At 38.0% G+C, this 27,616-nt stretch overlaps 3 protein-coding genes across 3 annotated transcripts; 1 reads left to right on the plus strand and 2 right to left on the minus strand.

Moving 5' to 3' along the window:
* Window positions 1-264: 264 nt before the first annotated feature.
* Window positions 265-11,285, minus strand: LOC306897119 (uncharacterized protein). The gene is made up of 8 exons (XM_079461599.1): window positions 10,625-11,285; window positions 10,268-10,395; window positions 6,468-6,576; window positions 5,109-6,164; window positions 4,280-4,400; window positions 3,649-4,022; window positions 3,385-3,506; window positions 265-3,220 (listed from the first exon to the last, which is right to left on the minus strand). Exons 1-8 carry the CDS (start codon window positions 10,890-10,892, stop codon window positions 2,144-2,146), a joined length of 3,255 nt encoding a protein of 1,084 aa, XP_079317725.1. The 5' UTR covers window positions 10,893-11,285; the 3' UTR covers window positions 265-2,143.
* A 381-nt stretch (window positions 11,286-11,666) lies between these two features.
* On the plus strand, window positions 11,667-17,221 carry LOC306897008 (uncharacterized protein). Its single transcript, XM_079461449.1, has 4 exons — window positions 11,667-12,010; window positions 12,483-12,631; window positions 13,076-13,187; window positions 13,317-17,221. The coding sequence occupies exons 1-4, from the start codon at window positions 11,680-11,682 to the stop codon at window positions 15,407-15,409; spliced, it is 2,685 nt and encodes an 894-aa protein (XP_079317575.1). The 5' UTR covers window positions 11,667-11,679; the 3' UTR covers window positions 15,410-17,221.
* Window positions 17,222-17,740: 519 nt separating this feature from the next.
* vwa11 (von Willebrand factor A domain containing 11) lies at window positions 17,741-27,567 on the minus strand. The gene is made up of 17 exons (XM_079462129.1): window positions 27,476-27,567; window positions 26,912-27,100; window positions 25,844-26,122; window positions 25,650-25,743; window positions 24,581-24,709; window positions 24,178-24,364; window positions 23,004-23,173; window positions 22,647-22,759; window positions 22,308-22,424; window positions 22,033-22,206; window positions 21,646-21,778; window positions 21,392-21,541; window positions 21,174-21,266; window positions 20,594-20,859; window positions 20,351-20,484; window positions 19,912-20,071; window positions 17,741-19,837 (listed from the first exon to the last, which is right to left on the minus strand). Exons 2-17 carry the CDS (start codon window positions 27,098-27,100, stop codon window positions 19,442-19,444), a joined length of 2,784 nt encoding a protein of 927 aa, XP_079318255.1. The 5' UTR covers window positions 27,476-27,567; the 3' UTR covers window positions 17,741-19,441.
* Between the last annotated feature and the right edge of the window lie 49 nt (window positions 27,568-27,616).

Here is a 27,616-nt window from a genome sequence, read left to right on the forward strand (position 1 = left end):
CCGGTAGTCTGTTTCTTAAAGGCACAGCTCACCCACAAAAGGAAATGATTTACTCAATCCCGTTGTCATTCAAAACCCGTATTTCGTTGTATGGACTCAAGGCCTTTCTCGTAATACATTTTGTGCTTCACAGATGAAAGGAGTCATGTACAGGGTTTAAACGATGAAGGTAAATAAATTGTGTCCCTTCAAGCAGTGCAAACAAATTGTAAATCATAAGAGAATAAAGGGAAGAAAAGAACACATACTAACAGTACACAGGTTAGTACCAAACAGTCTGGGAAGAAATGTTTAATTGTTGACCTGAACATCACACAATGACGTGAAGCAATATGACAGAAACCAAAGACACATAACAGCACATTATTTTAGACAACTTCCTACACTTTAAACATTTGGTCCATTTAAAATGTAATTGTATCACTGGTTAAAGCCCAATGCATTGTTTAGACAGTTACGTTTCACAAAAAAATACTTGATTTTAGTTACAATCTCAGAGCCTGTGGTTGTTGTAATATACCTGAATCACCAATCATTTACATGCGTTGATGGATTTAGTGTGTAACACAGTGTGTGGCGTTTAGTTCAACTTAAAACACTTAACAAAGGTTGAATGCCATCTATACATTAAATCATCCTTGTTTAAACTCTAAAGTACACTGGAGCTATGCCATTTAATGTATTCAGGGGCCACGCATACTTCTGTACTTGCATATTCTACTAAATTTGAACATGTAACTCTGTTAGACCCTTGAACGTGCTTACATATCTCATCACATTAGCTGGATCTAACCATAAGGCATTGAAGTATGATAACAAAACAAAGTGCAGAGAGAATATGTCCTGTGTGGCGCACAGATTATCCTTTTCTATAAACAGATTTGTTTCAAAACCCGTAATGCTGTCACAGTAGATAGCATATTCACCAATCCAGAGTGAATGCTACAAATCCATTTGTTAAGAAAAAGAGCTCAGTTGTGTTTGTCCCGTTCGAATAGAGATTAACACAACTTATATACAGGGAAAATTCTAATTGTCTAAAGAATACCGAAATGTTGGCACATCTCATGAAACTGTCACAATGAGTCACATTTATTTCCATTCTTTCTGCTAAATTTGTGAGGAAGTGAGCTTAATTTTCAAGTGGAAAAACAAGGCTCACTGTATACTACAATACCGTTCGAAAGTTAAGTGTCACTAACTGACTTATTTATATTTGTACAGATTTTAGAAAATTAATTACTCACTCACTTCCAAATATAATTGTTGGAATACAAAATCAATTCTAAAAAGAAGCATCTTTAGTGTAGTCATTCTTTGACTAGAATATATAGAAATGTGTTTCTTTACTTGCTTGTTGAGTTATGATTTTATACAGTATTAAGGATGTTACCATCTATTCTGGGTTCTTATTGACTGCTTTGTTATTTTTCTTTTTTTCAAATAAATGTTAGTTTTTGATGAAAAGACTAACATGTTTGCACAATTATACTTTTGTCTATAAAAGTAATTTTACAGTAAAAGCACATTTTGGATCGCTTGGATGAACTAAAACTTTGGCTAGCAACTAATTTATTATGCCTTAACAAGAGCAAAACTGAATTCTGTTTGGACCCAATGGACAATAATCTTAATAAGCATATCAATTCTCTCGTCAAGTCTTGTTGTAACCCTATCAGTCTTCTCTCCAAAGTAAAGCCATTCTTGTCTTTAAAGATGCTCGAAGTAGCAATACATGCATTTGTTACATCGAAGCTTGACTATTGTAATTCTCTTTATGTTGGTCTATCTGCTAACTTCTGCTAACTCCATCCTGCTACGTGTACCTTGGACTAGGGTAAAAACAGGAGGCGACCGCGCTTTTCAGTTACCGGCCCGAGATTATGGAACAATTATGGAAGTAGTCAAGAGAAACCTTTTGTGAGGTGACCCCAAACTTTTGAACGGTTATGTATAAGAAAGGTGCCCTGCTTTATGTGATTCTTATATGACAGTAGAAAAATACCCTGAGAGATCCAGTCACTTTGCACAGCAAATAAATCGGGCTTAAAATTGAGCACAAATGTTATGATGATGATATTAAGAAAATACATTAATGATGGGCACACTCCAATAATTACTATTATTATAGTTCCACTTGTTGTCATGTGCTAGAGTTTGTGAAATCGGAGTGAATCCTCTGATGTCTTTTCAGGTTGCATTTTTGGGTAAATCGTTTCCCGCAGGCAGTGCAGATGTAGGGTCTCTCTCCCGTGTGGACCCTGCGGTGTGCTTTTAAGTTACTCAGTTTTGTGAAGCTCCGACCGCAGATTGTACAACAGAACTGCCTCTCTCCTGTGTGGATCTGTTGGTGAGCCCTTAGATGACACAGATGAGAAAAACCTTTTCCGCATTGGTTACAACTGTGTATCGCCCTCTGCGAATTGTGCCGCGTATCCCCTTGAACCCTTAAATTGACCACCTGTGGGAGACTCCTTCCTGGGTTTATGGTGCTGAAACTCCTTTCACCCGTACCGGTTCCATCTGTGTATTGACGGACATGAGAGGGTTTGGGTGTGGGAAGGCCTTTGCAGATAGGATGTATCCTGTCTACACACATGGCACCTTGATCTGACACATCTGCACTGGGTTGTAAAACTATTTTTGTATTCTTCCTAACTGGTGATCTGCATGGCTGGTTGGCTGATGGCAGTTGCTGCATGGCTTGTGGTGCAAGGCACTGAACCTTTAATGGAGGCCCAGAACGTTGAACTTGCTTCTCCACTTGAGGTCTTGTGGTGAGCGGATCTCCACGCTGAACTTCCAACTGTGCCTTTTTAGAAACCATTTGAGGAGTAATTCTCTCCATCTCCTCCCAGTCCGGTGGAAGCATCACAACAACTTCCTGTTTAATGGGTCCTGAGTCTAGGCTGGCCAACTGCAGTCTTGAACCCTGAGCGTCTGAAGATGGTGAAACTCTGACTAGGTCTGGCTGAGGAACAGATGTGCGTCTTGTAGGATCTGGTTTGGTATCAAGCCATTTCGACTGGTTTCTTTGCGTCACCTCATCCCCAGGCCTTTCAGTATGAGTGACAACACATGTTTTGTCATTCAGGTTTCTCCGTTCAGTATCTGAACTGCTGAGTCCATAAGTCTCACTGCTTGAAGAATCTTCTGTGTCTCTAATCTCCGTGTTCTCCTCTTTCACTTCTCCAACTTTAGGTACATTAACTTGACCAACCTGTTATTGATAGAAAGCGCATGAATGAGACCGCACAAAAAAATGTCAGCTTTAAATGGTTAAAGTGCATCAGAAAATAAAATAAAGTAGAATTGGTTTAATATATTTTGCTTCAAAATAATTTAGGAACTGTTCAGTAGTTGTAAACCGTATTAAACACACACATTTATCTTTGAATCAAGAACAGATGAAGACGTCTCTTGGTTTAACAATGTGCGTCCTTTGATACATCTCCAGCCACTGTCTGAACCTTTCTCCTGCTTTATAACAAGTGGTTGTTCCAAACCTTCAAAAAAGAAAAAAGTGAGTGGACTCCAGTCTGTTGCCAAGCTTTAATGTGGCACATTAAGAATGCAAAGCTTGGGAATGTACTTTGGTATTTAGTGACAATATTTCGACAATTACACAAGTGATTTTAATTAGCTTACTGCTCTGTGTTTCAGGCCCTCTATTCAGCATTCTTCTCTTGGAGACTGCTGTCCGACCACAGTCCAAACATCTCACCCTCTTAAACCTCTCGCGCTCCCTCATCTTGGCCTCCGACAGGATCAGCCTCCGTCTCAATACATCCGCCTCTCGTTTGCCTCGATCCAATTGCTCCAGGAAGGTCTCCTCCACTAACCTCGTGATCTCGTACATGGTTGTCTTGAGAACAGTTTCCATGACCGTAGACAGCTGGGTCTGGAACGAGAGGACCAGCGCGTCCGTCATTCCTGTATCTGCTCTGCGGATAGAGTTCTCACAGACTGCGGTCCTACAGCGATAAATTAACGACAGACAGCGATCATCCCGTGACCGATCTCTGTTGTTTACGTGTTATATATTTTAGACATTGTGTTTTTATTGGAATCCACGCGTGAACACTCACTCTGTTCCAACTTTATTAGCAGGTAATTGCACCCTGATCATAGAATAGCAGTATAATAAATTGTGTTAGCATTTAGCATTTTTCGTCTGTTTGGCAGTATGAAACGCGAGCATAACTGTTTTCTAAGCGCGCGCGCGGCTCATCGGAATATGATCATATGGCTACGGAAATTACGATTTTATTTCACATACGCGTGAACCACACGACGTTTCACTGAAACATCATTCAACATATCACGACGGAGTAGCAGACGGACAGTAATTGTTGTTGTGACTGACGTCACGAGTTGTACGGTGGCCTTGACGGATAAAGCTGCAATGCGCGTGATTTTTAACATTCGCTTTTTACGGCTGATGAAATTGAGGCACTGATCTTCACTTCTCAACAACGCTTTAAAACAAAATATTGTGAACTGCTATGTTTTCTAAACACATTTTAAGAGTTCAGTAAAATAAACAAAGCATTTTGATAATAATTATCTGGAAGATGTAATTGAGCAACCACCACATACATATGTTAATGTCAATTAATTTGCCTCGTCTTTGAATTGGTCAAATCAAAGATACATATTAAGCACCATAAAATGAATTCAACGTGTTGAATTCATGTTTATTTCATCAACCAAACTGTGAACAAACATTGCATTGTGACTGCTTTAAAGTGATTCATATCTTAATATCAATCACTATGTATCCCAAAAAGACACAAATACATATCCATAATGTAAAAATCTGATTCCCTTTTCAAATAAGTCTTAAATAAATAACAACATTTGATGAACAGTGGGAAAAAAATCTGCAGAAATGAAATGATACAGACATTTAATGCAAGGAACTACATACTGGAGTAATCCTTAATAGAAATGCATATAGGTTTCCCATCTCTGTCAACATATCCCCCTATAAATACGCTCATCTTAAATGAAAATGACTGTATAAACAGACAATTGCAGTCTTGTATTATATCCGTATTAAACATAATACTGTAGGGTGGTACAGCTGGATCATTGATTGTATATGCCAGCACTGTGTTTGCGCTGATGTGACCTAAGGTGGTCCAGCCGTTTGAAGCTGAGGCCACAGATACCACAACAGTACGGCCGTTCTCCCGTGTGGGTGCGTTGATGGACTTTCAAGATATCTGCCCGGGTAAAGCTCTTATTGCATACAGTACACTGGTGTGGTTTCTCCTGCGTGTGAATGCGTCTGTGCAGCTTGAGATTCCACAGTCGGCTGAATCTGTTGCCGCAAAGCGTGCAGGTGTAAGGCTTGTCTCCGGTCTGACTGCATCGGTGCCTGCGCAGATCACTGAATGACGAGTAACCTTTGCCACAGTGACTGCACAAGTGCAGACCATCCTGCTGGTGGACACGTTGGTGAACCTTCAAATTGCAGGCTTGAGTGAATTTCTTTCCACACTGGTTGCATGTGTATGCGTCATCCGAACTGACTCGATGAGAAAGTGGGTAGGCTTTTGGAGAAGCGCCTTCATTGAGTTCTAACACTTGTCCATCATTAAGAGTTAATGTATGTTCCTTATAAAGTCCAGCAAGGGGATCATTTGCTATATCTCCAACATAAAGTGAATACCCTCTATGTCCAGCATCTCCTGCAATCGCACTGTGAACTTCAGTAAGGGTACTCATGTCCTGCAAGTGTCCTTTTTCGTTAATAAGTAAACAGTGTGTGTCTCTATCAAAGTTTTGTGTTTCTGGAATGCATTGTGCAGACAACGTGCTTCTATTTCTTTTCTTAGTTTTATTGGAAGAGCTACTGTGATGTCTTTCACCTTCCGTTGCCATGTTTAGGCTATTTGAAATGGGCTCAACCAATACCATACTACCCAATGTCTCTTCAGTTCTTTCTCCAAGACCATTAGGGTCTCCCATGTCCAGTTTATTGTAGATAGTCAGGTCCTCTGTGTTGTAAAGTGTTGGGTATGACAGTCCCTGGACATCTGCAATACTTGCGTAATTTTCATTGTCAGTAGTCGGACTAAGTCCAGAGCTCCAGTGTTCCTGAATCTGCTGCAGTTCCTGCTCACTGTAATTGTGAGCTGAGAAATCTGAAGTTTCAGCTATTGGATAAAAAAACAAGAAAAACAATAGCAGTCAGTGACACTTAAGAATATTTTGTAACTTTTATAAATGTTTAACAACCTACTGAAACCCATGATCCCAAAATGTGCATAAAATACATAGAAAGTGGAAACAAAACTAATGACATATACCTGACACTTTAAAATATATATCTATGTACAGCATTTGTACAGAGATCAGTAGCTAGTTATCAGACATAGACATTTCCAACACAAAGCACCTGATTCTGTTCCAACTCTATCAACATACTACTCCAATTTCATCATACGTTTAAACCACACCTTCAGTATCCAGCTTCCACCCTTCCTGAAGCTCCTTATCATCTGTGGTGATATAGACAGCCTCCTCTTTTAGTGTGCAGTCCAGTTTCCTATCCTCTGCATCTGCATACTGTAGAAAGCACAAACTCAGAAAGCATGTTTTATTCTGACAGAGATGTAATTTAATCACAAACTGAACACACTTTATGCAAATAATGCATTGTGTACATCCCTACAGAATACAGCCATCGAGGAACAGTTCCTTATAGGAATCAGTGCTGTAGTACTTGAGTCCAGACTCGAGACGTTTTTCTGTAGTCTCGGACTTGTCTTGGATTCGTTTTACAGTAGGTAGTCAACCAGAATGCTCTCTACCGCTGCAGTTGGGGAAGGGCGGCAGTTAAAACATTTACATGTGAAACCAGTTCACAACATTTCGGCCAGGAGGCGCAAAGGGAGTGTTTGCACTTTCATTACAGTGAAATTCAATGTGATACATTTATTATTATATGACAAGAGATTACAACAAGAGTTATACAATTTTATAATATAACAAGAAAGGCAATATAGGTGGAGAATTGAGCCAAATATAGGAAATAGTAAAGTTAACATTAAATAATTAGAACCAAAATAATTAGAACCAAAAGGATTAGAAAAACCTGTTATGATCACAGGGGTTCAAATAAGGATAATTTGCCAGTCTAAAGTGACGGCATATGCCTGATAGTTTCAAGAACACACTATTATAAAAATAAAATAACCATGAACTGTCCTTTCTGTCCTTATACGAGCAAACCGTTCTACCATTTAAGTGTTTTTAGAAAAGTATACCATAACCACAGTTTGTATACTTCCCTAGTCGGGGGTAAGCTTTTATAATAAATGTATCTTTATTCAAGGATAATCTAATTTCCACCACGGCCAAAACGCAATGAAGCTCAATATTAAGTATTATAATAACATTCTTAATTTCACATATCACCAAGTAAAACAAAACAGTTAACATGTTGAATGCACAACAGCACGTTTAAAGCCAATGCGGGCAAGAACCTTTAATGTAATATTTGTTTTCAAAGTGTACAATTTTTTGGGATTTTGAGCTCATTTACAAAGCAATCATTTTACACTAAAATATGCTACTTGTGTGTCATTGAAAACCATATACAGATAACATTGATCATGCAGTATTGTGTAATTTCTGAGCGGTTTTCTAATTTCTGAGCTGTTTTCTGTGTTGCTTGCATCTTGCGCATCTCTCAAGAGGCCATGGGCTTGCCGGCTCACAGGGGCATCTGGAATAAGCATCTTGCGGATATATGAGATCCCATGGAGTATGGAGCATCTTTCCGGACATGAAAAAGGGCCCATGAGATATATGGGCTCCCAGGGCAGCAGCTCCCAGGGAAGCATCTGGCAAGGTGTTAAGGGGCACATGATATATTTGTTTTGACATATTTTTGGACTTGGACTTGGTCAGGAAGGGAGGAAGAGTGTCCAGGGAAGGTCAGGAAGGGTGTCCAGAGAAGGGGTACATGATTTAGCGGCGCCTGCTACGGTTAAAAGTTAAGAGTGCCTGCTACGGTTAAAAGTACACACGTTGTTATTCACCACACATATATATTTGTCGTCAACATATATACTCGTTTTGAATATGTTTAGATGTTTTCAATATATCACATATTCACATATATACTTGCCCTTAATGGTTTTACAAGATCACATATATATTTTAATAGTATTAAGAAGTATTCATAGAGAAACTAGAATACTTATGTATTAGTGTTATGATCTGAGTGAGCTGAAACTATATTTAGTCAAAGATGGTTGTGTATGATTCAATACTATAATTTGATCATTTAATTACACTTATTAAGCATGTTTGGCACTTATGTTTTAAGAGCACAGCAAAGTAAACTCCAGGAATGTCTGTAGGTTCTGAAGCTTGAAACTTGACCAATGCATAAATCTATTGGTGGAATGACAAGACAAGTTAAAGGAGATAACAGAAACAGGTCTGATTGGTTTAAGAGAAACCCCTCCTTTGAGGGATTTCACTATAACTATGGACTTGAAAACATTGTATTTTTAGATGCTTTGGGAAGATCTCACTTTGTGTGGCATGCGAAAATAAAGTTAACTTTTTGAACCCTCTTGTCTGAGCAATTTTTTGAATCTGCAAGAACAACTTGCGACGACAGCGGGAGTGGGCAGTTTGCACCAACTACTTCAATATGCCTATAAGGCGTATTGACCACGAGGTGAAAATGTAACAACATTATTATAAACGAGATAGAACCGAGGCCTGTTTCTCCAGTAACTAAAAAGTTTTGTTTTGCTCGGGGATCAAATACTTATTTCACTGACTGAAATGCAAATCATTTTATAACCTTTATATAAAAAATGTCCCCGATTTATTTCTATATTCTGTCTCTATCAGTTAAAATAAACCTACCATAAAAATTATAGACCCTTCATTTCTTTGTAGGCAGGCAAACTTAAATAATCAGTAGGGGATCAAATAATGATTTCCCTCACTGTATGCTGTGTAATTCAGGTAGATAGATGAACGCATCCCCAAGAGTAATAGCGAGTGGTGGTCGGGCGGTGAAGCGAGGCTGCCTGCAACACGAGAAGCAATGTGCTGTTAAGTATAATGCTGAGAAACACGTTGGCTGGCCCATTGTACTTAAGTAAATTTTAATATGTATTTTTTGTATTTGGCGCTTGTTTGTACGGTGTCTCTGAATTGTCAAAATGCTTGCGGAATGCGAAATACTCTGAAAATCAAAACCCAATCCTAATTTTTTTATGACAGATGAAAATATCGCAATCGCAATTAGATATTTTACCCATATCTTACAGCCTTATGTCCATTCCAAGTAATATCGTTTAAACAGCTGGTGTAAACATGATTTATGAAAATTAATAAAAACAAGAGTTATATGGTTTTGCAAATTAACTCTTCATATGGTTGTCTATCCTAGACACTTGTCGCAGACCATTGACTTTTCTGATTGTGTGCACTGAATAAAATGAAATACAAATTGTAATAATTACTAATATATATATGTATATATATATATATATATATATATATATATATATATATATATATATATATATATATATAGAGTTGGGGGGTCTAGCATTATTGTCCACTTTTTTCAAACCCACGAGTTTGCATCCCTGCAGTATGCCTTGTGGAATGAAGCTTTCTTTTGTTGATTGTCACCATTGTTGAGTTTCATACACTGAATTTTGATGTCTGATTGATTTACCAATTTAACGTTTGTGTGTGTGTATTTTTTTGTCAGTTCAAAGAAGTATAATAAGCCATACCACTGCTTTAATCACTCACAATCAAATCAATAACACAATGCACCCATGAGCAATCAAGAACCCAACTAAAGCAAATACTGATCACAACAATGATGGTTTGTTGAAACTTTTTTCAACATTTATTGCGGTTGCAAGAGTGATTTTACAAAAGCAGTTAACACTGATAAGTAAATAAGCTGAGAATGGGAACATTTTCCATTGGCGGCCCAGAATGTGATTGTTACACTACAATAAAAAGACTGAAAACCTAAAGTTGCACTTTGGCTTTATGTGACTGGTGAAATTGCTATACCTTCGATCATTATAAAGGAAGTATGTGATCTTGAAGAAGATTCTTTTTTTTTCTGTCCCGACCGTCTCATATGTAATCGGTCTCGACTAGTCCTAGTCTAGGACTCGACAAAACTGGACTTGACTACAGCCCCCATAGGAACAGGTCACAAGCATTTATAGGTCATGAAAAAGATGAGTAGCATACACACCTCTGCTGTGCTATTGAGACTGGTTTGGTCTTCAGATCTTTCTTTTCCCAAAAGAGTATCAGTCTCCAGCTCACAGCTCCCCCGGCTTCTCTCTAGATTGTACTCCTGTTTGAGACCACCATCATTTTCTACATGTGGACAAAGGTGAATGCAACTGTGAGGGCATTGATTAAACAGTCCTTTAACAATGTTTCAGTGCCCATTCAGTGGCAAAAAGCATGCTTGGAGAAACGTGTAGTAAGGATTTTTTGCACGTTAACAATTACTACCAAAACTCTTAAGTGTAACCAATATACAGTTATAAGATCACAAATGTCACTGAAATTGTAATCTAGATGTCAGGGATTGTAAACAAACCTAAGGGTGATGTTTTTTCTCCCTTCTCCTTAGATCTATGGCCGTCGCCACACTTTGCAAACATCGTGGGTCGTGTCTCCTGACTTCTCCATCTGGACTCGCTCCACTGTAGCCTCTTCTTCAGTGTCTCCACCTGTTCTCGACTGCGGGACATTTCCTTCATGAAACTCTCCTCCACCAGACGGGTGATCTCAAATAAGGCAGCTTTAAAAACGGTCTCCATGACCCCGGACAGCTGTGACTGAAATGTGTGTATGAGGTCGGACATAATGAAGAGTAACGTATCGTCGTTATATGGAAGAAAACGAGTTGAACCAACCGAGACTAAAGTGTCAAAAATGTATCCTCCAACTCCTGTTTACACGTTTAAATTGGAATTTCACATGATCTGCTCTGGTGTGCAGGCGTTTCTGCGGAATCGGGTTAATTTGCTGTTTTCACCGCTTGGCTAAATCATGTTTTGTTTTGCTGGGTAGCAAAGGCTAACGACTAGCATCATTGGCCACTTGTTAAAAAGCGTTACAAAACTAACAATCTTTTACTCTCATAATTCATAAACATTATGACATACATATTAAAAAAGCGATGACACGCGAAGTGTCTTATTCCTGCAGGATGTCTGGCATGCAGTTGCATTACTGTTAGTACTTCCTGCAGCAACGGATACAAATTAGGGACACACTCTCTGCTGTGCTGCCTTCACGTGCTCTCGGAAATTCGGTAATTACCACTTCAACCCGGATGTAACGTCTGCAGTTAATAACATTAAAACATTACAAGTATCTGCTAACATTAAAAGAGCACAGTTCAACTTAGTGGGAATTATCGAATTTCCGAGGGGAAGTGAAGGCAGCATAACTGAAAACACCTTTTAAAAGCATTCATCTAAATTTTAGATTTTTTTCTTTACAACACTTAAACCATTCATATGACACTTGAATGTCAGTAAAAAGATGACACACAGTTCACTCCTACGTCAACGCACTATACCCTGAATAAATGTATTTTCAAATTCAGTGCGGAAGTTTAAAACACCGCCCTCCCCTGGATGCCTCATGTTATCGTCTCGGCTGTCAAAGAAACAAACTTCTTCTACGTCTGCTAATATATTGAAAATGAATCCAAATGGGACTGTGACTGTACATTATGACGGGTTTCAAACCCAATTCAGGGCTGTAATGGAAACAATATTACAGGCTGCTGTGAGGGAAGCAACGAAGCTTTTTGAGGTCTCTTTACAGCACTTGAAAGCGGAGTTGGTGCAGTTGAGACAGGAGAATGCCAACCTATCGACAGGTGATTCATCCATTCCAGAAAAAAAGAGAAACACGACAGAGGGAAATCGGAGTGTTGTCTCTATTTATCGAGATGTTGGCGTGCAATGTGGTATGTGTTTGCACGTTTTAGCGTTACATGTTTCTGAGTTATGGCGTGCATGAAACACTTCCTGGAAAAGGATAACGTCTTGTTACGATTATTATCCTTTAGACAATTCGTTTTTTACATTTAGTCAAACTAACGTAGTTTTGAGATTTGCTGTATTATCATGCATTTTGTAATGTATTTTAAGACTTCTGCTTTTGCGTCATTTTCATGTATTTGTTTGTTCTTTGTCTCTATGCCGTTCTACTGTTTGTGCTTAAATGTGTTTTCTATAAAGCTGCTTTGCAACAATGCATTTTTTACTGTACCCAAGTTATAAGTTGCTTTTGAATATTTATTATTTATTGTGCACACCTGTCATTTTTATATGTTGGGAAAAAAGGTGACTGGAGTAGCCTTACCATCAATCACAAAATATTTGAAATAGATTTCTGCTAGTTTTGTAATAAAAGTTTTCATTTTCAATTTTTTACAGAAAAGCCAATTTTGGTTGACCAGGGCTGCAATACTCATCCTTGTGGACAGCGTCTTCGCATGGGAGACTTCACGAGTGAAAATCTCGCCGATCTATGTGCCAGTGAGGATGGCAGGAGACAGCTTGCTTTGCTTCTCATCAAACAAGAGGTATAAAATAACACGTCATATACCCAAGAACTTGAACAGAGATCTTAATGTGAACATTTTTAATCGTTTTAATCTCGGCTGGTAGATGGTAAATTCTGTCATCATTTAGCCTACTCAACCTGTTGCCATTTCAAACCTGTATGACTTACTTCTGCAGAACACATAAGAAGATTTGAAAAATGTTGGTAACCAAACAACAGCCGAACCCATTGACTTACATTGGTTTTGTGCCTGTTCAATAAAAGTGAATGGGTACCACCATTGTTCGGTTAGACTACCAACATCCTTCAAAATATCTTCTTTTGTGCTCTGCAGAAAAAAAGTCTAAGAGGCTTGAAATCACAAGCGGGGGTGTTTGGGTGAACTATCACTTTAATATTTGATTATAGGGTAAATAATGTTTAATCGCTGAATCTTGTCTGATTTTATGCCCTGTGTCTGCAGCCCCAGGAGACTAAATGTAATAACTATGAACCAGGATACTTTCTACTGAAGCAAGAGGGTGCTGAACCAATACTGGTGCGCAAAGACCCAAATAAGGAAACCATGGAAAGGGGTATAAGAGACATTCATCATCTAAGCATAATCTCATCATTAGTTTTTCTTAAATGATCCTATGATCGGTTGAAGTGCCAGTTGACATAATAAAATAATAATACAAATTTAATCAATTCTTTATCCACAGTTGTGATCCCACCAGCTTTACAACCAATGACCAGCCACCATGATATCTCTATGGAGAAATCACCTCAATCCATGACCTCCTCCTGTAGTCACAGAGTGAATTTATTTGCTAACAAATCCCACCAGCATCTACAGTCAGCCAGAGATACAACTAAAAGATCTTTAGAAATAACTGAAGACTCATATTCCCAAAAGCAGACAGAAAGAGCAGGCGACATTGCACCAACCTTTTCAAAACATCATGCCAATTCAACCCAAACTCCTGTTTCTATGGTTAACTTATCTGTGCCAATGATTGAACTATCTGGTGCTCCAGAGTGCACATCAATACCTCAAACCAAGCAAACAGCAGTACATCATCAATCAAACCAACATTCTAAAAGATCAAACGTAACGCTATTCTATCAGAAAGGTCTTGCCTCAAATGTCTGTTATCCAAACACCTTCCATTCCACCCAGTTAGCACAACCCACCATTCCTCTACAGGAGACTAATTTCTCCAAACATCCTGTTCAGTCACATGTTACACATACAGAGAAAACTCTTTCAACAAGTCAGTCTACAGAGTTGTTAACCTGTTGTTCACAACTCACTCAACAGCCCATCTTTTCACCACAGACCATTATGTCATCACCAGTCCAGAGTCAGATTCCATCTTCCAATCTTATTCCACCACAAGCCCAGGTTTATGCTCCATCTCCACAGATGAGTCCATCATTTCAGTTTCCATTGGTACCACAACACAATCCGTCTCAGGCAACTCAACCTTATTTTTTGACGCATAATCCATTTACAGCTCCTCACCATCCAGTAACACCAATTCAGGGATCCATCCCCACACTTTCAGGTCCTTCGACAGATACTCTAAACCCACCCCATCATCCTACACTTATGCAATCTCAATATTCAACACAACCGGATCAGTTCTCCTCCTCTTCTGACCATTTTTATTCTCCACCTGATAATACATCAGGTTTGCTTGAATCTCTGGATACTCTGCATTTGCACTCACCCATTGTTATAACGGCACAAGATGCTCCAGATCATACCTCTATGCATCATTTGTATCCATTTGGGAAACTTGCACCTCTGCTGACACCGCAAGAGCAACAAGCTGCAGTTTCCGCCAGTTCTAATGTTGTTATAGGGAGAGAACCCATTTCACATTTAGAGAGGCCTTTGGAAACAGCAGACGTACTGTTTTCCACTTGCTGTAGTGTATCAGGGGGTACAGAAAAAAGTGACCCCTCAGAGGATGACGTAAACAATAAATCCATACTTAAGTCTAGACTAAAGACACAAACTTTTTCCACATCCACACCAATAAATGACGACAACACATTTCCAGTCAAGGATACGCGGTTGGACAAGATTCAGAATGAATCTGTAAGTGAACCAACACTTGCCATCTCAACTGTTCCCTCAAATATTCCTCAAACATTACCAGAAACGTCTGGGAAAACATTGTATAGGAGTACAGAATGCTCTGAATGTGGAAGGGTCCTTAGCAACGCCTCCGCCCTGGAGAACCACATGAGACTTCATACAGGTGAGAGGCCATATACCTGCTCCCAGTGTGGAAAAGCTTTCCCTAGTGTTCGAGGCCTTAACCGGCATGTAAAGGTACATGCCGAAGAGAAGCGGTATCAGTGTGAGCAGTGTGGAAAGAGTTTTGTTTACCACTTTACGCTTACCAAACACCAGCTCATCCACTCCGGAGAAAGACCGTTTCCGTGTAAGGTTTGTGGGAAGAGGTTTTTGGCTAAAGCAGACCGTTCTACACATATGCGTATGCACACTGGCGAGAAGCCATTCTCTTGCACTCAATGCGGGAAGAAGTTTAAACACAGAGTTGCTCTGAATATGCATATGCAGGGGCACAGAGGAGAGAAACGCTACGTTTGCCCCATCTGCGAGAAAGGATTTGTGGATCTTGGTAATTTTAAAAGACACAAGCTTATCCACACAGGGGAGAGACCGTTTGAGTGCAAGGAATGCGGGAAACGGTTTACACAGTCAGCCCATCTCAAGAAACATGTTAACACACAGCATGTGTTACATGAGGCAATTCAAAATACAGACGGTCAACTGTAAAAGACAAATATTTTTCAGAGACAGTGCTGTTTCTAAAGTAATTTACAAGCTGCTACTCAAGGTTTGTGGCAATTAATGACAGTGTTAAATTAAGCTTTCTACAGCAGCAGGGTTTCCAAGTAGCCCCAGAGTGCAGTCTGGATGATGGGGACGGGGCAACACATTTGGAAGGAGCGACACGTGTCGCCCCGCCCACTTCACCTTTGATTGGTTCATGATCAGAAGGAGCTTATTGGTGAAGAAAAGTGTGATGCCTTTACAGCTTTTTGGATTATAAGGACAGCATAAGGATAGTCAAAAAGTTTATTTATCTTCATATTTAAATGTTTAGCATGATGTTTGAGAATTTAACGTGGCGAAGTTTCGTAACACGCTGCCTCCGAAGTCATTGATAGACAGCTAGGGCAGCAAGGCAACAAGTAAGCTTTCGGAAGCAGCTCGTACCACGGTGTCTTAACTTCTACAATTAAAATGTTCGTTGTTTTTTACACTTTAGAAAATGTCATGGACTAACCATATCTCCAGCAAACACGAAAAAGCACCACAAAATTTAAACCAGAGAAGAATATGTTTTTTTTATATATATTAAACTGCCCGTTTTGTAATTTTACAAATGCAGTGTCTCATAGAAAACATCACATTCTTTAACATTTCACACCCGTATTTGTTTCACAGTACTCCTATTTAAGACATTACATTTATTGACAACATTGTGACCATACGCTGTGCTAATATTTATTGTTATAAAACTGTAAACATGTACATTTTATACATTTATGCCTTTAGCAGAATCCATAGCATCCAAGCTATACGTTTTTGACACACAAAGATGTTCTGCACTTGATGTAACCAGACCACTGTTTGTGTTCGTGCATATGAATTTCTTTAATGTTTGCTAGGAACCCCAACTTTGCACTATTGTTGACATTTTTACTAAATGAAACTTAACATACTAACGTTCGTTCTATGATTGTTATTCGGTTGTTTATTGTCACTGTTGTCTACATCCTCATTCAACTTGTCTAAAGCGTCACACTTGTCTAAATCAATAAGCTGATCCAATGCAAGTTAAAGTTGGCAGGGCGACACCAAACCGCACTCTGGGGTACTTGGGGTTTCCCAAACTGGTGAGGTACACTGTATGTACTGTACACCATTGTTTCCTTTACTTAGAAAAATAAAGTTTAGAATGTTTATGTAAAAAAAGATGCAATGTCATAATCAGAGCATTTATAAAAAAAAACGAATTAAAAAAAAGTTGCATTCAATTAGTTTAGTCTGGCACGGTAGAATTCTGATAAACTATTATACTAAAGAACTGACATTCATAAATAGAGTATTAGTATTTTTTCATCAAAAATTAGATGTGCTCAGTTTAATGACTTCATAGCTCTACACACAGCTGCATTATCTACTATCACAATGTAAACAGACAGAGGCTTTACAACAGGCTCAAATGGACCTTCCTGGTTACAGCTTTTATATTCATTGAAAAATATTATTTGACAGGTTCCTGATTGAGAAAGGCCTGTAACAGCTGCAAAGTAGATTCTCTGTTAAGCTTTTTTCATTCAGGAACCTGTCAAAAATATTTTGCAATGATTTGCTTATATAGTTCCTAAATTAAAAAAAAGCCTGTAACTGCAAATCTTTGCATAGACATTAAAAACAGCAGGGATGTAGGTCCTACACCAGATAGCTTAGTCAAATATCTTCTGTTTGATATTCATGAAAGTCATTCTGATTTTGTAAATACATCCATGTTGATTAAGCAGAAAATACATAATAAAGCATGAATACAGATTGTATTTTATTTCTGCTGCATTTATAAATGTGTTGTAATCAGTGTTGGGAGTAAGTTACAAAGTAACTAGCTACTGTAATTTAATTGCTTTTCCCTTGAAAAGGTCAAGTTAGGATTACTCTTTTTCTGTTATTTAATTACAGTTATGTAATTGAACTAAATACTTGAATGAAAACAACATTTTTAAGTTTAACTTTAAAATGTATAATGTATCCTTTTAACATTTGTATAATTTGGTCAGTTAATAATCTATGTAGTTATTTATTTGAATGAATTAAAAAAGCCTTTTCATGCCCTTGAATCAATTCAAATCAAGGTTAATGTAGAGTATAGAAAGTAATTACTAAGAAATAATTAAATACTTTTTAGAGGGAGTAATATGTACAGTAATCTAATATGTAATTAGTTACTAGTAATTCATAACTTTTTCAGGGTAACTTACCCAACACTGGCTGTAATGTATAGTGCTCTTTATATTTGTCACGACCCAGGGTGAGACACAATGACAGAGGACCCAGACTCAGACAGCGGGTGAGGACATTTAATAATAAATAATAAACCAAAAACCCACGAGGGGGTAACAAAACAGGGATGTATCAGGACTGAGACTGAGACTTGCCAGGGCACAGAAAGTCACCACACAAATCACAATGAACCAGCACAGGACAGAAGACACAGAAGTTTGCTCCCTGAATCTTAGTGCAAAAACGTGATTGGCTGAAGTTACCCTATTGGTCAACGAAAGCGAAAGTTACCCGATTGGCTTGCGTAGATAGTGGGTGGAGTCCACCTATTTGTGGATTGTGTGCACGCTTTGAGGTTAGAAATGTTTAAAAATCCACAAATGCACAGAGAGCCATCCACAAATGCGTGCACTGATCCACAAATGCATGCACTTGCTGGTTTTGAGGTGGCTAAATAAATAGCGCAATTTGTTATTATTATTACTGCCTTTAGTGCCAAATAGGCCAAAATAATCTCTCTTTATTTGGTTTTATTCTTTAGCATATATTGTTGCCTTTTGCAAATGACAAGGCAGCCATGCCTAGAAAAAAAAGATGCAAACGGGTTTTAAGGTTTATACAGGAATGAGTGTCGTTTTCAGATACAGCCTCTTTATGCTGTATATAAAAACTGTAATTGCACCTATTTATGAATGATACACACTGTCATGAATCAGACTCTCTCCGATGGCCACCCTCTCCTGAGTATTGACTTTCCCGGACAACATTTCTCATGCACCCCGCATAGAGACTAATCACCTGCACAGGTGTTCTCCATGATCTGCTCTACTTAAGCAGCATTTACACTCTTACTCATTGCAAAGTCTTGTTTTGTCCCAGCTAACATTTCTGAGCGTTAACCTTGATATTCTGTGACCATTCTGTGACCATTCTGTGACCATTCTGTGACCATTCTGTGACCATTCTGTGACCATTCTGTGACCATTCTGTGACCATTCTGTGACCATTCTGTGACCATTCTGTGACCATTTGTGTATTATCCTGGATTGTTTGACTACTGTTGATTCTCTGCCGCCTGCCCTTGTGGCCTTGCTCTCTTGAACTTCGACTGCTTTGCTGCCAACCCTGACTCTTGCCTGGTATCGTTTCTGTTTCTGCTCAGCCTCTGATATTCCTGCCACTGTTGTTTGATCACTGCCTGTTTGACCCTGATCTTGATTATTAAAGTTTATCTGCAAATGGATCCACATGCTTCCGACCCCTCATTACACATACGTTCTAGTTGTAGGCTATGTGACTACATAAATTATGTTTACACTGTGTAGGGTATTACCTAAGTGGGACAAATAGGCCAAACTGCAGATTAGAAAACATATTTGCAACATTATTTAGCATTTTGACAACTCAGATAAAACAACAATAAAACAAGACACCACTTACCAAAAAAGTACTTGAAATTTCATTTTTATGTAACCCAATGACTTATTTTACACTTGAATAAAACCATCAAGTTTAGATATTGTTACATGAAGCACATGAAGTCACCTTACAAAACATATACAACCCCATGTTAATGAAAAATACTTTTCAACATATTACACCTGTCAACATAAGTCATTTTTGGACTATGTAGGGTTTGAAAAGGCAATTTCTATTAATCCTTTGGTTGAAATGTTTTACTTCATAGTACTATTTCAAAGCTTGTTGTGTTTTTAGATAAAGTGAAGGACATTTTGTATATTTAATTAGATGATCCCTATTTTATCACAAAGAGAAAGTGTCACACAGCAAACTCAAGGTGGATGCAAGTAGACACGCCCACAACGGGAGGCTCATGCTGACGAGGGCGGAGCCAGCACTGGTGTCTATTTTAAAATAGCATCTCCCAACATTTCCCACCTTGTCGACTGATGTCAAAGTCACTGAAGGTGAACAACACGAGGCCTCAAAATGTCCCATCACCATGGTTACACCACCATCTTCCACATGATTCTGGGTGAATTTTCCACTGCCTTGCTGAACTGTGATGCTCTCGATACCACTGCCCTGCCCATCCGTAATGTTGACGGACAATTCCCAGATGGATGAGCTGCACGAGGAGGATGAGCAATTCCCCTGCATGTCAAACATCTTGCATTCTGGAGGTGTTAAGTCGGTCGCCTGGATGGAAGGGGAAGTAAAGGCGTAAGAGAAATATCACCTGAAATGCCTCTTAATGCTAGGTGTGAGGTTACCTTTGAGACTACAGAAAGACGAAGCACTGCAAAATTTGAATCGGTTCCTCCGGGAGCCTCTGCTTCAAGGGTGAGAGTGACGTCTGTGCCAGAGACAGTGTCAACAGGAGGAGTGAGAGACACTTTGCCTTGAGCACTGCCTCCACTCTCAAGAGTGAGTCTGTGATAATGACAAAACAGAAGAGCTCATTCAAGCTAATGTAAGAGTTCAGTCATAATAGAGTTATAATGGGAAAGTTCAACAAAGAATAAAAATTCTCATAATTAATTCACATGTCATTCAAAATATCTCTTTCTTCTGTCTAGCACAAAAGATGATAGTTTGAGAAATGTCTTGTAGGTTTTGGGACCATACAATGAAAGTCAATGGGAGACTATGTTGTTTGGTTACCAACATTTATATTTTTGGAGTGCACTGTTCCTTTACAAATAAATTTACTTTGAGGTGTGTTTCATTTTGAAGTCTTTGTCATTGTTTGCACGAATTGTGTAGACACCACCCGTTCCTTTGGTTGTAACAGTAAAATTGAGCTGAAATTCTTGTCCAGGTAGCATGGACCCATCTGCCGTTACCTGTAGCAGGAAACGCAAAGTAAATAAATGTCAATTTACTATGTCTGCAAAGACAATTTTATCATAAAAATCAGATGTTTTATGTTCCAGCAAAGGATGCCGTTTCTACCTTGATGGTAAGTTTGGAATGAGACATCTGCGTGGTGGTCTGTCGCTGGAACAGGCTATTGGAAGTCATGTCTTTCCCTTTTAGCAATACGACAAACTCTTCTGGGACCCCTGTCACTGTTACCATGACGTTTCCATCACTCATTTTCTCTATGGTTCCTTTAGACACCGCAAGCCCAGAAACCTCCACGAGAGATACCTCCTGTACCTCCAAAAGTTCCGGACCTTTCTCTCCAGTTAGCGTTATCAACAGCTTAGCTGGAGAGCCTTTATAAAAGAAAATGATCAAATGGTAAATGATCCACAGGTCCAGTCCGTAATATTTGGGATGATCTATTGATATAAATGCAACATAATACACATAACTGTCATAAGAGGTGGACAAAGAGCTTAAACAATGAAGCACTATGTTTTTATTACCTTAGAATGAGCTATTTCTATTTACATACACCGCAGGTCCCCTGAAAGGGAGGTGTGGAGTGAGCGGTTGGTTGCAATTCACAACCTTGCCGCTAGATATTACTGACTGGACATTTAAGTTAACAATTCTTTAACAGTTTTAACACGAAAATAGTTCAAACCTGCTGGTGGATGTCCATTTATAACAGCGTAACCAGGATGGGGTACCTTGAACTCCTCCACAAAGTCATAAATGAACATAATAGTGCTCTGACCTGAAAAACATTATCTTGTTGAAGATTAAACACAAAAGTTATACAACAGTATACCATGAAAGCACAAAAAAGTAAAGATCATGTAATCTCAATATGTCCATTTAGTTTAGGTTTGTTTATCTCACCGGTGATTCTTATGGTGTAGGGCAGAGTCGACATCATGTCAATGTGCCACAGGCCCTTCTCAGTTCCGTTCAACTGGATTCGTTGCAGGTTTCCAACTTTATCAATTGTTCCCAGCATTCCGTTTAAAACCGTACTAGATTGAGATGAACCTGGAGCAAGGAGGTTACATTTGACTCATTTGAAAATGGATGTTTGGATGGTTTAAAGCTGTGCATGAAGCATGTAGTTAAGAGTACATTGGGTCTGTATTTACCTGAAGGGGTGCGTAGGGTGTACTCAAGACCATTTCCTGTGACGTAGACTGTAGCCTTAGATACAGACTCATCCAGCAGGAAGTGGAAACTCTCAACATGTCCTGGACTCCTGGAACACTGCAGAATTGTAACCTGACACAGAAAAAGCTTTAGTGATACTCAATATTGCAGTAGTTGCATTTCTCAAAAAGGTTTCAACACATCGAAATATAAAATAGTTTAACAATGTAAAGGACTGACTTGGTTACCTCATTCATTAAAAATTTGCATTGTGGGTTTGTACTGAAGTAACAACCTTAGAGTGTACCACCTGCTTAACGGCAATGTTGTATAATAAAAAAACTAGTTCTGCTCTTAGTTTAAAAATGAGTATTAGACCAATGTACCAGCAATGAAGTAGAGGTGTCAACAATGATGTCAGTGGCCTGAGAGAGGCTGGACTTGGAGACCTCAATTGCTTGACCTCCAGAAGCCAAAGCCACATCATAATACACTTGAAAGTCTGTGCGCGGTGTCATGCCCCTCTTTCTTCTTCTTGTGGACGTCATGAAGAAAGACACCTGGACAGAGGCACATTTTCCATTGTTATAACATTCTGTAAATCGCTGAAAGTTATTTAAAGCTTAAAATTTTTTTTGTGCATGTTTTTGTTTTGCTTTACAGTTGACTTGGTGCTACGGATGAGGGAGATAATGGTTTTCTGTAGCCCTACGTCTTTAGGTGGAGCATCTGTAAATACATATATATGCGAGGAGGAGGGTGCCCCTACCAATGCCAACTGTAGGGGTTTAAAAAAGAGAGATTGGGTAAATAGTGAGTGTAGTTTGTATTGATCTAAAGTCTACATTTATAAAAATTAATAAAGCATAATACAAAATATTATATAATACATAATACAAGAAAAAAGTTTTTTACTGTACAACAAACACAGTTTTATAGTTTTTATTTGATATCCTTCACGTGTAATGATTCAAGCTGATTGGCTGAAAAAATGCAATACCTGAAGACCTGAAAAGCACATTTCTGGTAGGTCTCCACCATCATTAGTTTTGAGATTAGAAATCTCTGACTTCATCACATCTGGGTCTCTGGTCCTCATTAGTGGTCCGAATTCTACAAATTTAAACAGAATCTATTATAATATTATTAAAAAATGTGCCATGTACTATAGCAATACCATTGTACAATTATGGCATGAGATGGTGGTCCCATGCTGCTCTGATTTTATCTCAGAATGCTCAAAAATAAAATGTTTTACAGATTTTTCACAGATTTTTGAAATACGATCAAAGACCTGCAAATTATGGAAAAAGACAATTCTTTTGAGTTAACCTTGTCGACAGAGTTTTAAACTCACCTGGATCATTAAACGGCACTAGAATGTATTCAGATGGTTCATCTTGAGTTCCTTTTTTACTGTCAATGATGTTGTAGGCAACTCTCTTGGCCTCTACAATGTCATCAACCATACTACCTGTAGTATCAATAACAAAAGCCAGCACTACAGAACGTGCTACACCCATCAGTCTGATGCAGGAAGAAACAGAGGGATGAGTTAGATATTATCATATACCTACCATGTTAGTAAATAATTTGCATGATACTGTCAGAATATCTCATGCACTGTAAACATTTTTGCCATAGTTATAATGCAGGTAGTTGCCAGTTACTTACTGTAGATTTATATTATCAAATTTATTGCTAACAGTTTGTTCAAAGACAAATGAACATTAAACATGAACAAGGCTTTATCGTTGCAAAATAACGGCCTCATGCAAAGCGTGACCTGCAAACCATTTTCAGTTTTTTTCAAATGTTGGTTCCCAGAATGCTTTGAGGCTGTTATTTAAGTGTTTTTCTGTAAGGATAAAGACTTATTAGTGTTTAATGATCATTTATCTTTGAACAAACTGCTGCTGTCATGATTCTGCCGCATCATGTCATGTTTCTCTTGGTTTAGTGGCAGGATCATGACAGAATCTCATGTTTTGTGTGGAGAGAGGCAATTGTTCTTATGGCCTTCCATACTCTCTCTCCTGTCTCGTCCTTGTTCCCATCCTCTTGTTACCTCGTTATTGATTAATGCCCTTCACCTGTTTCCCTCTTGATTTGCTCCCTTATTTAATGCCCTTGTGTCTTCTGTCTTGTGCTGGTTCATTGTGGTTGTGTGGTGAGTCCATGTGTCTTGTCAAGTCTAGTTCAGTGTATTTGTAGTTCTTGTTTTGAGTTTAAGTCTTTGTGTAGTTAGTCTTAGTCGTGTTATTGTATCCATGTTTTGTTCTGTTACCCCCTCGTGGGTCTTTGTTTTATTTATTAAATTATTTGTTAACCCCTTACCCGCTGTCTGCACCTGGGTCCTCTCTCCGTGTCTCACCACGAGAATCATGACAGCTGCCAGTAAATTACATTACTGGAAATCTGCTGCCAGTAATATTGTAATTTCTACAGAAATTCCTTACAGTGTGTGTTTTGATGGTTAGATATATAGGTGGCTATCTAAGTGTATGCATCTAGGGAATCTAGCCCCATACCGAAGGTACTCCTTGTCACCTATAGCAATGCGGACATCCTCTAACAGCTCCAGGGTGGCGTCGGCTGCCAGATTTACAGCAGTATTGTGCAGATCTGCATTATAAGAGTGGCTCTCGTCCTTACTGATTCCGCCACGAGGATTTTGGGTACTGCTTAGATCAGCGTCCCCACCATGGCTGCATTTACCTTTTCACAGAAACATGAAAAAAATACATTATGAAAATGTAATATCAAGAACATAATGTTGTAATGTAAAAATATAATGAGTACGTAACATGTTCATCTATACAGATAATGTTTAGGCTAAGCAACTTAAAGGGACAGTTCACGCAAAAATGAAAGTTCATCCTCAGGCTTCTATGACTAACTTTATGAAGGTAGAAACCTGAACTGTCTCCTCACCTTGAGGTTTGACAGAAGAGAACAACCCCATGTATCCTGAAGTCAGGTACTTTCCATTCAGAATAGCAGGCTGTAGCTGGTTTGGGCATTGGCCACTGGCACAGTCACTGCATGTTGGCATCTTAAGATCTGGATGTCAAAAAATTATGTATTTATATACGATCCAACCACAGCAGCATACATCAATAAAACATCAATTATTTTTATTATCTTTATTGTCATTTTATTAATAACAATAAAGTTTTTTTATATTTTATGTTTGTATGTACATTTTTGTTTCATCTTTAGCTATTTTGTTTGTCATTATTTTTTTATGTTATTATTTAAGTTGAATTTATTAGTTACACTTTGCAATAAGGTTGTATTAATCCGTACACATTTGTTCATGTTAGTTCATGGTGCATTAATGTTAACAGTTGGAAAGTTTCATTTTGTTGATGTATTAGTAAATGCTGAAATTAATATGAAATAAGATGCTGTAGAAGTATTGTTCATTGTTAGTTCATGTTAGCTAATGCATTAACTAATACAACCTTATAGTAAAGTGTTACTATTTTATTCGTATCATTTTTATATTTAACTTAATATTACTTCAGTTTATTCCTCAGTCTAGTTAGTTTTTTAAATAATATTTAGGTCAATATTTAATTAATGTTAATATAGTTTTAGTAAGGGATAAAGTACAGGCATACGGTTGTTATAGCAGAAACAAGCCTCGACAATGTGATCAGGTATCACACTAAAGGATCTTATTTGTGCCACATGAGAAAAAAAAATGGAAATGTTATGTGAGTGAGCCAGGTAATAAGTCTTAATAACCCTGACATGGACTCAGATAAGAGCTATTGTGGATGTGTAAAAGTGATTACATTTCCTTCTTTTTAAAACCATTCAGGAACAGTCAACACAGATTTATTTTACAACATATTTACACATTGGTGTGACATTATTTTATCACTCCAAGTTAACCTTTAACCTACAGTTATAATTAAAAAATAGATTTTAAGAGCTGTTACACATGGCCTTGTCAACACTTAAAGCACATCATCGACCCACTGGTTGTTTGTACCTGCTGTGTTCTCAATAGTAAGATCCGGTCTGATGAGATTGGCATATGGACTTTTGTAACCCAATTCAACCCAGTTACTGTGGCTGTAGAAATCCTGAAAAAAAAGATTGAACTATTAATCAGTGGTTACTATTAAAAATTTATAAAACATATTTAAAAATATTTGAACATGTTGCCATCCGGTTCTTCCGCACCTGCAGTGTGTGACACACTCTGCCTAGTATTTCTCGGGCTGACTGAAGGTTGTCTGCGCGGACGTTAGCTTTAATGGCTGCTATTCCTTGGATGATGAGGTTACGTCCCTCGCTAAAGGCCTCGTTGTTGAAATGGTGTGGTGCGATAGTCATGAAGTCGTGATCCACCAGGCCGTTTTGCATGTAGATTTGATTCAATACCGTGAGGAGCTTGGCCCCTGAAACCTCACCTATGGCCGTTCCCATGCAGGCACGTAAGAGTTCTTCAACTGATGACCCCTTAGTTTAGGTGAAACAAAACATTACAAATAGTTTACCAAAACATAATTTTGTACATTGAAAAAGGCTTCTGAAGATTCAATAATAACTTAAATCTCTGTCTAAATTGTTTTAATTTTGACTAAAGAGAGGTTCCGAGTGATGAAATCACTCCATTGTCTGACTCATTCAGTTCTGTTCAGACCCCGAAAACAGGAAAACATTAAAATGATAAGAAACCTTACTCGAACAAAAAAATCCACATGAAATGCTGTTACAGACAAAAAACCTTTTGAAGCTTCTTTATAAAACAACAAAATAATTTTATAAAACAACTTCTTATTTTGAGCAAAGGTGGATAGTACTTTCTTACAGTATTTTTCTGCATTTTTCAAACTGTGTTTTTATTTTGGAGAATTCTACTACTACATTTTTCATATACATATATATATATATATATATATATATATATATATATATATAAGCTCTTACCTTTGATACTTCAAAATCTAGTACTAATACTATTTTTTTCTTAAGTTAGTAAGAAAGTAATAGATTTTTTGTATTAAATTCTTTTTACATGTATTTATGAAATGTTGGCGTAAAACTCAATTTTATGCATTTTAATAAAGAAAAATGTTCTAACGTAAAAACTTAGATACTTCAAAACATACTTGAGATACGCAAGTACTGTCCACCTCTGATACTGACACATTCATAACAACAAATTAAAGCATACATTTAAATCTGAATATTCACACATGAAAATATAGGCTGAATAACAGTACAAACTATCTGAACACGACTCACTGTTGGTTTGAATTCTCTTCCCTCAGATTCAGCCACCACTTTACACACCTCATAGATCTTTGTCATTATGGCGTTACCAGTAATGGTTACATGTGTGTTTCCATTACCCCCAACAGACAGGAATGCCTGGGCACTGGAGACCACTAATGCCATCAGGGCCACAGCAGACACTGACGACTTCATCATCATCTGAATGAACAGAACACAGACAAACATTTTCTTTCATGAGTGTTATTTTACTTTGTCTTACTTTGACAAATTTTCAGTTTTATTAAACTGGGAGAACCTGGGGTAACACTTAACAATAAGGCTGTATTTGTTAACATTGGTAAATTAGCTAACCTGAACTAACAAATAGCAGTAGACTTTTCAGCATTTGTTAAGCCTTGTTAATATTTGTTAATGTTAGCTGTTTGACTTTAAAAAAATGCTTAAGAAGTATTGATTATTGTTTATGTTACTAATGTTAACAAATAACCAATTAAATGTAACTCTTCAAAGAGAAAATAATATAAAATCAATTCATTGCTTATGAATTATTAAAAAGAATAAAGATTGCCTTACTCTCTAGTATCCTTTTTTTCAAACCGCCTGTTGCACCGATATGACTTGTTGTTGCAAATTGATGATGTACACACACACATACTGTATATACTCGTCACATCCCGCAGTGTCCAAAAGTTAACCAGTGTCAAAGCTCAGCAA

Source organism: Barbatula barbatula (assembly GCF_947034865.1).
Source record: "Barbatula barbatula genome assembly, chromosome: 8".
NCBI classification, from domain to species: domain Eukaryota; kingdom Metazoa; phylum Chordata; class Actinopteri; order Cypriniformes; family Nemacheilidae; genus Barbatula; species Barbatula barbatula.